The sequence below is a fragment of the Danio aesculapii genome, chromosome 6, assembly GCF_903798145.1.
Source record: "Danio aesculapii chromosome 6, fDanAes4.1, whole genome shotgun sequence".
In the NCBI taxonomy this organism is placed as follows: domain Eukaryota; kingdom Metazoa; phylum Chordata; class Actinopteri; order Cypriniformes; family Danionidae; genus Danio; species Danio aesculapii.
The window spans coordinates 15,707,471-15,723,120 of NC_079440.1; the positions used below are offsets into that span (position 1 = coordinate 15,707,471).

The window sequence follows — 15,650 nt, forward strand, 5'->3', positions numbered from 1 at the left end:
TGAGATATTAAAACTGTTTTGTTTAGAAATGTGTTGAAAAAAATGTTCTCTCCATTAAACAGAAATTGGGGAAAAAATAAACAGAGGGGCTAATAATTCTGACTTCAACTGTATACTAATTATTTTACATTTAATTAAAGAATAATAGGCTAGTGTTTCTGACCTAACATGTAAACAAACGTATAGTGTCGACGTATATTAGTTTTAAAATATATATAAATACATGTAGTGCGTATTATAGCTGACTTTTGATCTTTTTTAGGGCAACAGCACCCATCTCTGGTCATGCAGCAGCACAACAGCGCATGGAAGAAAAACAGCACCACGCGCCTCAGCAACAGTAACGTCGTCTAGTGTGCGCGGGCACGACAGTGAGGGAGCGCGCACCTCACCGCCATCTGTCCACAGAGGGGGACCCTTACCACCCCTCCCCAAAATACGCCTGCAACCTCAAAAAAACACTGAATTCTGTTTTTTATCCTTCCGCTGACGAGAATCTATTCATAAAGCAGTCACTTCGATAATCCAGCGCTGCTCCAGCATCACCTTTACAGCGACGCCCATAGCAACTCCTCTGCGCATCCTCAATCTGCTTCTCTGACCCAGCAACACCGGCCGCCTTCCACCAAGCCAACAACCAGCCGCTTTTCAGCGACCTTCCAGACGCTGCATCCATTTCATTTCGGCGTGGTTTTTCTTTTTATCGCAAGGGACCATGAACGCGCTGTGTGCAGTCATTCTCTCATCAGTCGAAGGTACCAAACGCCACGCGCATGTTTATCTATGCATTGCATGTTATTGTTCTGTTATGTCTGTCGTTTTGCATGCAGATTGAATAAAAGCACGGAGTGTTTGTAGATTATTAATAATGCGTCTAGTGTTGTTTTATAGAATCGAGAGAGAACGATTCGCATGCGGTTGGTGGGCTTGTTTTCGTTATTGCCGAGCGCGGGGTGCGGTGCTGCAGATTCACACTGATGATGATGATGATGAGACTCCCGCAATCATAAAAGCTACCGGGAAATGCTATTATAAATACATATTTATAATTTTCTAAATCTAAATGTTTGACCTGTTTGCTTAAAGTGATTACCTTCATTGATAGGAATTATATTTGTCGTATTTTTTATTATTATATTATTGATTACGTGTTTTTGATATATTTTAAGTAACGAATCATTTATGATTGTATTTTATCAATGCGTTTAAGCAATTTAATTTTGCAGTGCACTGCATTAATATCACACCTTATCTAGATTTGGTTGCCATGGCAAACACCATTGCTGAGCACAGGCTTTAGGGGGCACTATGTGGGTAAACATTCTTATATTCATTTTAAAACAACCACCATAAAAAATCAATCAGCCTTCGGTTTGCTGTATTTAAAATTTTTACGTGCATGCATAAAATCCATCTTTATATGCAGAGCATCACAATTTGACTACATTTCATAATGGGACTTTACTTTTGTTGATTATTCACAAACAAGGATGATAGAAAATTGTGTTAGGGTAAAGAGATTGGACAGAATGTATTAAATAAATGGGGGGAGGAGGTTGGGGTGGCAGAGGTTAAAACATAAACAGCGCCCATACATGGATTATGAGATTATGGATAGAGGCCAAGAGATAATCGTTATTTTAGAGCGAGACAGGAGAGTTAATGCTTGGTCAGCTGATCAGCAGTTTTTGCAGTGGAACAATCAAACTAAGAGTTTAAAAAAATACATCATAACTTAAAGGAACAGGGCACTTTAAAAATGTTTTACAATTACTCCTTTTTAAAGCTTGAGTCTTCTGTACACTGTGTACTACGACAGGTGAAAAATGAAAAGTTGCTATTTCATAGGGTGATTTGGCTAGGAACTATACTCTCATTCTGGCGTAAGGATCAAGAAACTTTGTTGCAGCACCATGGCAATGATATTACAATGTAACTACAGAAGAATCTACTGTAGCTTTAAATAGGAAAATTATGAAAACTCTTTTTGGAATTTTTTGAGCTTGATGCTAATGGTCTAATCCAAATCAATGACTTATGCTAAGCTAGGCTAAAAGTCCCAGAGATCAACTAAATGGATTAAATAATGTTAAAACTCAACTGTTTTACCCTAGATGGCCTGTAAATTGAGCCTATTTCCAAAAAAATGGCTTGATTGATTATAAATATATAAAGTCTTATATTCTTCTCTCGTTTTGCGATAGCCACTTCTCATTGCGAAAGGCCTTCCTCCAGCTGAAACACTGAGGGATCCTCCTCTTTTGAAGTCACCTATAAGTTCTAGCCTATCAAGGAACTGGCAGCGGCACGGGAGCTCCGCCCACCACACCCTCTAAATGAGGGACAAGGCCACTCAGGTGAGACGTTCATGCTGTTAAATACTCTCCTTATTAAACTTATACAGATTACATACTCTTGTACATCCTTTTGTTTTTATCATAATAAATTGTATAAAAATAATAAAAATCATTTTTAAACGACCTGGACAGCCCATAAACATTCAAATTTCTTTTTCAGAAACGCCAAACATGGCTTAAATAAACCTGCCTTAAAAAACATGCTTAAAAAACCTGAAAACAAATAAGAAGCCTATGAATAATGTTGTATTTTAAATAATGTTGTTAATATCAAATCATACATTAATGACATTTAGTATGTCTTTTAGTATACTCATTATTAAGAGCTGGTGCAGCCATTGTAATTAAAATGTGTGGATATTTCTAGTTTCCTTTGTATATACTGATTTTCTGCCATACAAAACAGCTCATTATGCTGCATATACACACTGGTTTGTACACTGTAAAAATTGCAAATTAAGGTGAATATTTACCAGTTAAAGCATTAAAAACACATATTATAAAATACAATAAATATAAGTTGATAATATTATAACATTTTTAAAAACATATTTTATTAGTTTTATTTTAACAGTTATCAGGCATATAGATAAATCAAATAAAAGATTGAAATACAACAAAATACATCCCAGCAGGCACATAGTGTCATAAGATATTAATATTAGGTTAGATTTAGGTCGTGATGTCAAGTGATCAAAATTCAATGTCTAGTCAGCATCTAAAGACAACGTTGTTTTGACGTCCAATAACACCATCAAATGGCGTTGATATTTGCTTGATTTTAGGTTGTGTTGGGAAGTGAGCAAAATCCAACATCAAATCAACATCTTAAATCAACATCATATTGACGTCATATTCTGACTTTTATTCATCAAGTATGGCAACCAAAGTCCAATGTCTGACAGACGTCATAGTGGTAACGTTCACACAATGTCAAGCTATAACATCATTAGACGTTGATATTTGGTTGATTTTAGGTTGGAATTTGAATATTGACTTCGGCCTGACGTTAGGTTCTGACGTCAATCCGATTTTTATTTCCAAACAAAATGCAATTTCCCCACAACTTTAGTGTACAATGTCATGTTGACATCCTGTGCCTGCTGGGATAATACTGTCTATCTATCTGAAAAAGAATCTTCTTTTTTACCATTATAATTGTTCCATGTGGTACTCTTTTCTTTTTACAATGATACTTTATAATTCTTAGACTCTAAAAAAACACAAAAAAGCAGACAAATATTCCATGAATCAAATGTCCTGAAGCCAAACAATAACGTTCAATGACAAACAGGTTAAGTAATCTTCACCCCCGAATTAATGAATTATTGTATTGTTCAGTTCATTGCCTAGTTCATCTCTAATCTTGACAACTTCCTCGTTTTTTTTTCTTGTCAGACCCCTAGGGCCTGGGTAGATGAGCGGAGGAGAGGCTCTCATAAGCGATCGGCTTCCTGTGGCAGTACAGACCAGCTGAAGGAGGTGAGATGTCTACCGCTATTACAATAGCCACTGATCCACTGCTCCTCTTTTCTATTGTTTTTTTTCTGTGCTATGCTGTCCATGATACAAATTTTAATTCTTTCAGATTGCAAAACTACGGCAACAGCTTCAACGCAGCAAACGCAGCAGTCGCCATCGCCGGGACAAAGATCGCAAGTCACCCTTTAACGGCAACCATGCAATCATCCAGTCACAGGTGGGTTCATCTCTTCCCTGCAGCAACCATTTGTGCGTCTGTATATGAGTAATAGTACCTGGGCTATAGTAGACGCTGCAGAACAGAAGTAGGCCAAACGTCTGGAGATTTTAATAGCGCCCCATTTTCTTTGCCTATCTGTCCCAATTTTGAGGCCTCTGTGGTCTCTGGAGACCGATGGACAGGATTGTCCCTTAGGACAGTGGCTGGTTTTAGAGTAGATTACAAAAGTGTCCTCTAGCAGCCTGCTGTCATCATAACCAGCCTTTGGACCGATAACACATTGTGTTTCTGTGCGTGTGTGTGCATTTTCATAACATTGTGCAATTAATTATACATGACACCTCAGCGGTGTACAGCAACTTAGCATGCAAATGAGCTCCCTAAATGGAAAGCTCTGCATTTTTTTGGTCCATTTCAAGGAATATTTCAGGTTTGGTGCATGTTTGGCATCTTTGAATAATATAATATAATATAATATAATATAATATAATATAATATAATATAATATAATATAATATAATATATCATAAAATTACTTACATTACAGTTGCAGGCATAATAACTGTTGATTGGCTAAATTGTGTGAGCAAAATGGAGTTATTTTAAAAGGCATGTGCATGACCAAGATTACCACTTAAGGGTGAAGCATGTTCTCATTAAGATGTTATACTGACCAGAAAAACACTACTTGTTTGGCTTTTTTGTGAGTGGTGCTTCAGTGTATAGTGGTCCTTTTTGCTGACGTGATCATATATACGTTTTTCTGTTTCTTTAGCTGTAAACGCTGTGTTTTTAAGTCTATTTTGGGTTTGAAGTTTTAGGTTTTACATTGACTTGGAAATGAGGTTGTAAAATTCAATATAATCAGACAGAAAATTTAGTGTTCATTTATATAGTATGTGTCTTTTGTGCAGCACTCAGGAATGGTTTTTTAAGAAGTCCAGCATAGAGCATGAGGTTATCGGAATCTTGCAATGCTTGCCCTGCCTCCGAGTTATTCTGATTAGTCTACTGCTTTAGAACTGATATTGATGAGTGATGCTGCATGTAAAAGCTCTTTTAACTGGACACACTGTCTAAAAAATGTGGCGCTCATGTGCTTCAAAAGACATGAGACGTGTGCGAAAAGGCCTCAGTATACCTCAAACTAGGGATGCAACGATTAACTGGTTTCATTTTTTTCTTTGTTATATTTTAAAATATGCTTGCACAATTTACATTTAACTGTAAAAGGAGATGACAGAAAAAGATACTGAGAGGAGCTTCTCTTGCTCCACAAAACCAATAATGTTAAAACAATTCTAGCATGATAACCGTTTGCTTTTTACATTCATCTATGTAAAAATATTCTTGAACAAGCTCGAAACATTTTCAACTGTTTTAAATGTTGTTCATCTGTGATGGAACTGACAAAAATGCATCTAAATAATAGATGTAAACAGAGCCAATACTTCTTAAGCATCAGGGAATAATACTTATTTCAGAAAAAATTTAATACGCATCCAAAAAAAAGGCAAAAGTCTTGCTTTCCAAAAACCTAAATGGATAAGATCATGCAAGCATGAACAAAAGATTGAGAAAAGGAGAGCTTACATCACACCACACTCGGAAAAAGTACCCTCAAGCTCAGCAGTAATGGGATCTCAATGGTAATGCTCTCAGTAGTCGGTGGTTTGTGTATAATGATAGAGCTTAGCCTGGCAGAATGTTTGATTTTTGGCAGTGGAGAGACTGGAGAGATTTTTAATGTGTGGGCTCACTGCATGTGGAAGTCATTCTAACAGGATTACACTGAACGCTAGTTTTCCCCATGGGGAATCTTTGTGTAGTTGAGATATACGTGCAATTCTAAAGAAGCAGTGTACCTTTTCCTTTTTTTCAGTCTCAGATGCCTAAAACCATCCTGATTCCCATCCCCATCACCAAATCCACACCTCCCAGATTTCGGAACAGCATAGAGGGGCTCAACCAGGAGATTGAGCGAATCATCATACGAGACACTGTGGAACGAGATGAGGTCATAATAGTAAGTGCTTCTCAATAAGTAAATACTTTATGTGTTAATTTGATTTCTGTTAAGATCAACTGTGACTTTAGTCAAAGGTAATAAAAAAAATCGCTGTTTATATGGTAGACTCTTAATCAGAGTATTGTCTTAATTATACTAAAATCTGAATATTGGTGTCCATGTAAACGTACTAAGTGACGACTCATCCCCAACACTAGAAAAAAAGTGGTCATTGATTTTGATGACAGCCTTTCCACAGGTTAGTAGTAAGCTAATGTTATGTTAATTGCGATACCCAACCCTAGTCCTAACACAATCTACACAAAAGAGTTGAAGCAAATATCAATGATAATCTCTTAATAAGGCCACATACTAAGGTCCAGGTAGATTAGTTAGTTAGCAAATAATCAGTTCTTGTTATCAATATTTCTTTTCCCACGGGCATAGAAAAGGGAGTTCTGGGCCAAAAAGATCAGTCTAACTCTAGCCCTGAAAACGCTCTGGTCTCAAATGGAGCTGGGGAGTTTGTCACAGTCCTGTTGAGCAATGTAATAACTTTGAGCTATATTGCTCTGTATGCCTAAACTATGTTAAATAAGAGAGTGGCCAAGTGCGCGAGAGAGCAAGTGAATCAAAGGTTTCATTTTCAAAACTTCAGGACATGTATTGTTTGTTTTAAGACTGGTTATAGATAGGTTAACAACACAAAGCAGCTTTGTATTATCATTCCTTTCTCAACTCTGTGAAATCACACATGGACAGTTCACTGTAGACTCCAGTCTGACTATATGAGAACATTCTGAGAATCGAAGCTGCTCCACAGCTTTAACCTTGTAGTAAAGAGGTATGAGTGACTTTGACAAGGGCCAGTCCTCTAGTCTGCAGTGGTGAGAATTTACAAACAGTAGTCAAAGTGGGGACAAATCACTAGTCAGCAGATTTTGGGAGCCTAAGGCTTTACAGTGCATGAGGGTAACGAAGGCTATACCTTGCCGAAGCCAACAGAAGGCAATATACAGTTGAAGTCAGAATTATTAGCCGCCCTGTTTTTTTTACCCCAATTTCTGTTTAACGGAGAGAAGATTTTTTCAACACATTTCTAAACATAATAGTTTTAATAACTCATTTCCACTAACTGAATTATTTTATCTTTGCCATGATGACAGTAAATAATATTTTACTACATATTTTTCAAGACACTTCTATACAGCTTAAAGTGACATTTAAAGGCTTAACTAGGTTAATTAAGTTAACTAGGCAGGTTAGGGTAATTAGGCAAGTTATTGTATAACGATGGTTTGTTCTGTAGATAGTCGAAAAAAATTTGCTTAAAGGGGCTAAAATTTTTTACCTTAAAATGGATTTTGAAAAATAAAAAACTTTATTTAATTATACTAGCCGAAATAAAACAAATAAAGCAGGTCGCACACCAGAAGCACCGCTCGGTGACGCGCAGCGCTATGCATTTTAGAATTCTAAACATAGGTTTCTTACAGGGTACACATTCATGCGAATGTGCATGTCTGGTGTGTGATACTTTTAACTGTCATGTGGGCTCCGTGTCGCAGCACCAAGCGGCGCTTCTGGTGTGCAACCAGCTTAAGACTTTCTCCATAAGAAAAAATATTATCAGACATACTGTGAAAATTTCCTTGCTCTGCTGCAGACCAATCAGAGTCCTTACGATTATCATGTCATTGACTCGGTTCAATTTGACATCACGATGCATCCTTAATTTGAATTTTACTTCACTTGTATAGAATTTTAGATAACACTTTACTTGAAGAGGTGTTTATAAGATTGTCATGAGACCTTAATAATCATGAGATGATACGTTAAGTGTTATTTGTTCAGTTATGACATTTTAAAAATACAAAGATGACATTGTTTGTTATGACAACTTGACAATCAAATACATTACAACCTTTATCTTTATCTTGACAACTTGACATTACCAAGACAACAAAACTTGTCATAAGTCTGTCATAAACATTATCATCAGGTACAGCCCTTCATGAAAATGACGTCCCGGTAGAAAGATGTTAAGAAAGTTAAAAAAACTCACTTGTCTTTAGCTATTAACACCCAGATGGTTAGAACAAAACTCTGCAGGACTGCATCTCTCCAGGACCTTGCCTACCCCTTGTTTATCATAATTTTGTCTCATCTTTGTCGATTTTTTTCCAAAATAGTGCAGCCCCATTTTGTGTTATAGGGGCTTATCGTTCACAATCAATACTAATGCAATGTTTGGCGGAATCCAATTAGTAGTAATTGCTTTTGTCCTACTAAAACAAATGTGTGCTTGTGTTTTAGCCACAGGATGTTCCTGACGGGCACCGCGCGCCCCCTCCCCTCCCCCAGCGCAGCAGCAGCACACGCAGTATCGACACACAGACGCCCTCCAACGGTGGTCTGAGCAGTAACCGTAGCAACAGCAGCAGCCGAGCCGACTCCGTCTCTCCCTCATACCTCAGCATCCTCAATGACACAGTCGGAAACAGTCCACTTGATGACACACTCAATGAGAGCAAAGAAAGAGGTAAGGAGCACATGCGTCATCATCATTGTGACAAAAGAACTTCAGCTGTTTCTAAACATTCCTTTTCCTGTTTTAGACCTGGGACCTTGGTCTCCTCTGCCAAAATATGCTTCATCTCCAAAGCCCAACAACAGCTACATGTTCAAGCGTGAGCCTCCGGAAGGCTGTGAAAGAGTTAAAGTTTTCGAGGAAAACCAGTGAGTAACCACTCTGTAGATATTTGTCTGTTTACCGATGGAAGATCTTTAACCTATGGCGATTGCAACTATAAAATGAAGCCAAACATTGAAGGTTGTGCCTTATTTTCAGAAAATGTCATTTGTAGAATTCTTGTCAATATTGTATTGTTTAAATATCTGCAGTTTTTAGCTAAATGTGCATGAATATATATAAAAACAGAGATTTTGTTCATAAAAATGTTTTTTTTAAGTAAATAGTAGGGGTGCCCAATATATTGTTTTAGCATCGATATCGCAATCTGATCATTCGCAATAGTCTAATGATCAATGTTGAGGTTTTTATGCAAATTTATCATTTGCATGTGCTTTTGAGGCCTGTGACTGTATAATGATTTTAAAAGCATTCAAGAATAAGAAATTGTACTGTTTCTAAAATTTAATAATGATTAATTTTTATTTTTATTATTCAATTACCATACTTGAATAATGCTAGAATCAGAAAACATTAAAACACTGTTTATTTCAAGTGTATATCTTTTTCTATTTTATCTATCGATACTTGTAGATCGTTTATTTGATTTTATGCTGAAGCACTCCCATCTAAAATATCCTTTTCATTTAAAATATTCTTTAAAAATATATTGATATTGAGATATTTTGTGACCCACAATGCTAGCAAACATGAATTCATTAATTCATTTTCTTTTCGGCTTGGTCCCTTTATTAATCTGGGGTCGCCACAGCAGAATGAACCGCCAACTTATTCAGCACATGTTTTGCGCAGCGGATGCCCTTCCAGCTGCAATCCATCACAGGGAAACACCCACACACTCACATTCACACACTCACTATGGACAATTTAGCCTACCCAATTCACCTATAGTGCATGTCTTTGGACCGGAGCACCTGGAGGAAACCCATGCGAACACAAGGAGAACATGCAAACTCCACACAGAAATGCCAACTTACCCAGCCGAGGCTCGGACCAGGGACCTTCTTGCAGTGAGGCGATCGTGCTACCCACGGCGCCACTGTCGCCCTAGCGAACTCACATTTTCCCATTTTGCCGTCTGTTTCGCTCTATGGTTTCGCTACATGTGGAGAGCGTCACATCACCTTCCCACATTTGTCGCAAATAACGTGATATCATCCAGCCTGAACCAATCACGTGGCTTAAACATGCCATTGTTAATGTTAAAAGACTTTTTTTGGAGTGAAACACTTTGTACAATGCTTGAACAAAATTTAAGACCTCGTAAAAATTAGATTAAGACTGTTTAATACCTTTTAAAGGCCTTAAATTTCTCATAGTTGATTTAGCAACTTTTAATACTTTTTAAGACCCCGCAGACACGCTGTTATTTATCATTTATTTATTTATCAAAAAACACATTGTCTGATTTAAATTTTTGGATATTTGGTTATAACTGTTGGGACTTCAGAAAACTAATGGTACCCAAACATTCTTTGCATAACTGCAGTGCATTAAACCTTTTTGAGGTGTCAAACCTACTCCCTTACTTTTCTCATCATACATTTTATTGAACTATCAATGAACAAATCTTACTGTCGTTTGTTCCAGGCCAAGGCCTCTCCAAGAGATTCCTCCATATCTCTGCCCAGACAGAAACAAGGTGAACTTCATACCCAAAAGCGGCTCTGCCTTCTGCCTGGTGAGCATCCTGAAGCCTCTGCTCCCCACCCAGGAGCTGACCTTCCGAAGCGGGGTGAGCTACCGCAGCATCTCCCCCTCCCTGGTGCCTCTGGCTGGGGTCGGAGTAAGAAGCCTATCCCCCTCCATGGGCCCCGTCCTGTCCCGTGGACGTCAGTCACCATGCCTCCCACGACACCTTGAGGAGCCAGAGGGATGAAACAGTACCAACTTCAGCTGATGAACAGAGATGTCATTTTACCCACACACACCTCCCGTGTCGTCTGATAAGAGTCAGAGCTTTGTTAGGATTTTATTTAAGAAGATGTTCTGAGAAATCCATCTAAAACTTGAACATGAAGGTTTTTTTTGCTGTTATTTAAAAGGTACTACGTGTTTTACAAAGTGGATCACAGAGGAGGCTTTTCAGGATGGTGGATGTAAATAGATTTTTAGTACTGCACTGCTTTTTACTTTCTCAACGATTAATTGCATTTTACCATGAAGCCTTTGAATTTTCTTATGTATAGAGGCATCCTTTAACCTACACTAAAGTTTGGAATAATGAGGAGCTTTTAAAAACGTTTTCAATGATGTCTCTTTTTGCTCACCGAGGCTGCTGACATTTGAGTATAAAAATTAAATACAGTTATTGAAACAGTTACATTGTGGAATAATAGTTGATAATAGTTACACTTTTTAAATTTTAATATATTTTAAAAAGTAAATAGTTTCTCTCATGGCAAAGCTGAATAATATACTACAAATTTCTTTTTTTTTAATTTTAACTCATTCATTAATTTCTTTCGAACTAGTCTCTGATTTATCAGAGGTCACCACAGAGGAATGAACCACCAACTATTTTAGCGTATGTTTTATGCAGTGGATGCCCCAACCCAGTACTGGAATTTTTTTTTAATTTTAATATATTTTAAAAATGATTTTATAGTAAGTAAGTAGTTAGTAACGTGTATTTATATAGCGCATTTACTGTGTATGGCCATACACCCAAAGCGCTTCACAATCATGAGGGGGTCTCTCTACACCACCACCAGTGTGCAGCATCCACTTGGATGATGTGACGGCAGCCACAGGACCACAGCGCCATTGCACTCACCACACACTAGCTATTGGTGGAGCGGAGAGACAGTGATAGACCCAATTCGGTGGATGGTGATGATTGGGAAGCCATGATGGGTAGGGAAAATAGAAGGAATTTAGCAAGGACACCGGGGTTACACCCCAACTCTTTACGCGGAGTGCTATGGAATTTTTAATGACCACAGAGAGTCAGGACCTCGGTTTAACGTTTAAAAATGGATTCGAAAGTATTTATTCCTCGAATGGCAAAGCTGAATAATTTCCTCACTAATTTACTTGCTGCCTAATATTTTGTGGAAATATTTTTTAAAATAGTTACTGTTTATTTTAGATTACGATGCCATTTTAGGTTAAATATGTTTAAAAATGTATTTAAATTAGGAAAAATAAAGAAATAATGTAGGAGTTATGGCAGCACATTTGAGAACAGTTTTTTGCAGACCAATTTTGTAGAAATTATGATCCACAACCATTTAAATGTTGGGTTATGACTTAAAAAGTGGGGTTAAATAGTATTTTGTTTAACAGAAATGCATTAGACCCATTTAAATTCCAAAAAAAAAAAGAAGAAAATTTTGAGCAGCAAAACACGTTTTTAACATTAATTAATTCATTAATTTTCCTTCAGCTTAGTCTCCGCCACAGCCACAGCGGAATGAGCTATTCTAGCATGTGTTTTACACAGTGGATGCCCTTCCAGCTGCAACCCAGTATTGAAAACCACACTACCCAGAGAAAACCCATGCTAACATTGTTTTCGCAGTTTTCAGTTTTAATTTAATTTTTGTTTGTTTTATGTAGGACAGGGGTGCCCAAGCTCGGTCCTGGAGAGTTTATCTCCCACTTGCTTCAACACATCTGCCCGGAAGTTTCTAGTATATCTAGTAAGAGCTTGATTAGCTGGTTCAGGTGTGTTTGATTAGGGTTAGAGATAAACTCTCCAGGACACCCAGGGGTTTGGACACCCCTGATGTAAGACTGTCTGACTGTATCAAATACACCACAAATAACATTTTAAAATACATTTAAATAGAAAACTTGTATTATTATGTGAAAATAAATGTGAGCTTGGGTGAGCATAAAAAAAATTCTTGATTATTCCACACTTTTGATCTGTAGTGTAAATGTGAGTGATTTGATTTAGTGGGAAAATGGAGGTTTTAGGTCATCCAGTTTTGCTTGCTTATAGTTTACATGCAGTTTCAAGTAGTTCTGGAAGAGCAACCAGAAAGGTTGTAGCAGATTTGAGGAGGACTAACAAATGTGCCTGACTCCCACCACCTCTCCGTAGGACCCCATTTGCTTGAAGTCCTTTTTCTATCATCGTCCGAGTCTACTTTTGTCTCGCTCTCTTCAATGTATAGAACCCTTCCTTCCCCGTATACTGTATGTAAACATGTATGTGCTTAATGTGACTTGCCTGTGAATGAGAGGAAGTTCCTTTAGATGGTAAACGAACACAGCCTGAAATGGAGAAGACATCGATCAATTGTACTGGGCAGTAAATTGTGACTTAATGCACTAACGCTAAATTCAAAGATCTGTTCAGCCGAAAAGTGTCGTTACTGTAATTTACGGAAGGATACAGTAAATACAGTGGATTTGATTGAGCTAATGATACTGATTTGAACTGTAGCATCTTTATACTGTGAAATATGACATTATTCTTACCATAAAGCTTCCTTTCTTCCGAATAAAGTTAAAGAGTTAGTTCAGAGCAATTTTTTTACAATCCTGTCATCATTTACTCACCCTCATGGGGAGAAAAAGTCGTTTATCTTCTAAATAACGTACAAATTGAAGGTATTTTCAACGAACTAAACAACTGACGTTTCATATGTTCGTAAATATATATATATATATATATATATATATATATATATATATATATATATATATATATATATATATATATATATATATATATATATATATATATGAAAATGTAAGCCTTTAAGTAGAGAGTATTTAAGTCTTAAGAGTATTGAGGTCATGGCAGTCACATAACAAACGTCCGTTAATTTTCAAATAGCCTACAGTGTTGCCAGATATAGCTGACTTTTTCCAGCCCAAAAGCCAAAATCAGACCAAACGCACAAAAAAGCGCCTAAAAAATAAGATTAATATTTAGTTTTATTTTGATTTATCATTCATTCATTCATTCAATCATTTTCTTTTTACCATAGTCCCTTTATTAATCCGGGGTCACCACAGCGGAATGAACCGCCAACTTATCCAGCACATGTTTTATGCAGTGGATGCCCTTCCAGCCGCAACCCATCTCTGGGAAACATCCATACACGCTCACTCACACTCATACACTACGGACAATTTACCTGTACAGCATGTCTTTGGACTGTGGGGGAATCTGGAGCGCCCGGAGGAAACCCACGAACCAGCGACCTTCTTGCTGTGAGGCGACAGCACCACCTACTGCGCCATTGCGTTGCACTTGTTTTAATTTATTAAAATGTAAATAATTAACCTATAAATAAATAACCTATATATTTAACTGTCATAAATTTTAACCATACAGCAACCAACACCAGCATTCACCCACAACTAACGTCAAAACACTGCCCCCTTTTACCAACACACTGCACTTAATGTTGTGTAGATTACACTGCCTGCAGTGTTTCTCAACCACGTTCCTAGAGGACCACCTGCTCTGCACATTCATTCTCCTTCAAAATAAAAAATCCTTCATGTCTCCTTCAAAATCAAACTCACCTGATTCAGATCACTAGCTCATTAATAGAGACTAAAAGATCTGTAATGGGTGTGACAGACTAAGGATACATGCAAAACATGCAGTGTTGGTGGTCCTCCAGGAACGTGGTTAAGAAACACTGTTTTAGAGTATGTTTTACTTTTGAAAAGGGGTATAAATTTGTCCTATTTGGGGTTTTAAATTCTTTTGAACATAATTAGGCTGCTTGTAAATCAGACAACGCTTCTGTTTGTTCTTGCTGTCAACTGTGGAAAAAATTATTGATAAAAGTGTCGTGATTAACCACTGTGAGTGTAACTGCATGCACTGTGTGATGCGCATGCACACGAAGGAAAGTTGGATTTATCCGGGGGGGGGGGGGGGGGGGGGGGGGTGGATCACAACAATCACCTCCTCTTGTGGGTGGGCCTACTTGGTTTGCGCTATGCAGTGATCACTACTAACTAAATGGAGTTGCTTATAAAAGTTACTTTTCAAAACCGCCCAAATTTGTTCAACCCGCCTTTGCCATTTTTTTTGCCCGCACAATCAAATTTAAAACCACCCAATCTGGCAACACTACCAACAACCTAACAAAAGCTCAACCTCTTTTAATTGACATGCTAGAACAAACCTCATTGGTTAATCCTGCCACGTGAAACTCAAGAATGAACCTCATTGGTTCCAGAGCTGACCAAATCTAAATATTTAACAATTCTTTAGGTCTTCAATATTTAATTGTGAATAAAAGCCTAGGTAGTGCTGTAGCCTCACAGCAAGAACGCCGCTGGTTCGAGCCTCAGCTGGGTCAGTTGGTGTTTCTGTGTGGAGTTTGCATGTTCTCAGTGTTCGCGAGGGTTTCCTCCAGGTGCTCCGGTGTCCCCCACAGTCCTGACTTGTGGGACAGATGAATTGGGTAGGCTAAATTGTCCATAGTGTATGAGTGTGAATGAGTGTGTATGGATGTTTTCCAGAGATGGGTTGCAGCTGGAAGGGCAGCTGCGGTGTAAAACTTGCTGGATAAGTTGGCGGTTCATTCCGCTGTGGCGACCCCAGATTAATAAAGGGACTAAGCCGAAAAGAAAATGAATGAATGAATAAAAGCCTAATAAAAGTTAGCTCATAACATGAAAGATTAATTTATATTGACATATTTTAAACTCTTCAGGAACATTTAAACAGAAGCCTTATGGGGTGAGCAAATGACAACAAGATATTTACATATTTACATTTAAATCTGAACTGAAACACACGTGTGTAAATTAAACAGGTGCCTGTATTAAACTGAAACCTTTTTTTCTAAGTGTCGAGAATCTTCAAGATTGGTCTTTAGACTGGATGAAATTGAATTGAGCATAACAAAACCTATCAAGACACGAGACAAATAACGATCCGAAACA

The 15,650-nt window shown here is 37.6% G+C and overlaps 1 protein-coding gene across 1 annotated transcript; it reads left to right on the forward strand.

The window, feature by feature from the left end:
- The first annotated feature begins 371 nt into the window (after positions 1-371).
- fam117ba (family with sequence similarity 117 member Ba) lies at positions 372-13,261 on the forward strand. Its single transcript, XM_056459644.1, has 8 exons — positions 372-755; positions 2,205-2,357; positions 3,756-3,839; positions 3,946-4,056; positions 5,942-6,085; positions 8,384-8,609; positions 8,686-8,806; positions 10,371-13,261. The coding sequence occupies exons 2-8, from the start codon at positions 2,337-2,339 to the stop codon at positions 10,657-10,659; spliced, it is 996 nt and encodes a 331-aa protein (XP_056315619.1). The 5' UTR covers positions 372-755; positions 2,205-2,336; the 3' UTR covers positions 10,660-13,261.
- Positions 13,262-15,650: the final 2,389 nt, after the last annotated feature.

Bases quoted from the DNA above. Each gene is read 5' to 3' on its own strand.
- fam117ba (XM_056459644.1), top strand. From the start codon at position 2,337: ATGAGGGACAAGGCCACTCAG. The intron at 3,840-3,945 runs GTGAGATGTCTA...TAATTCTTTCAG, and splicing joins GTACAGACCAGCTGAAGGAG to ATTGCAAAACTACGGCAACA. The intron at 4,057-5,941 runs GTGGGTTCATCT...CCTTTTTTTCAG, and splicing joins ATGCAATCATCCAGTCACAG to TCTCAGATGCCTAAAACCAT.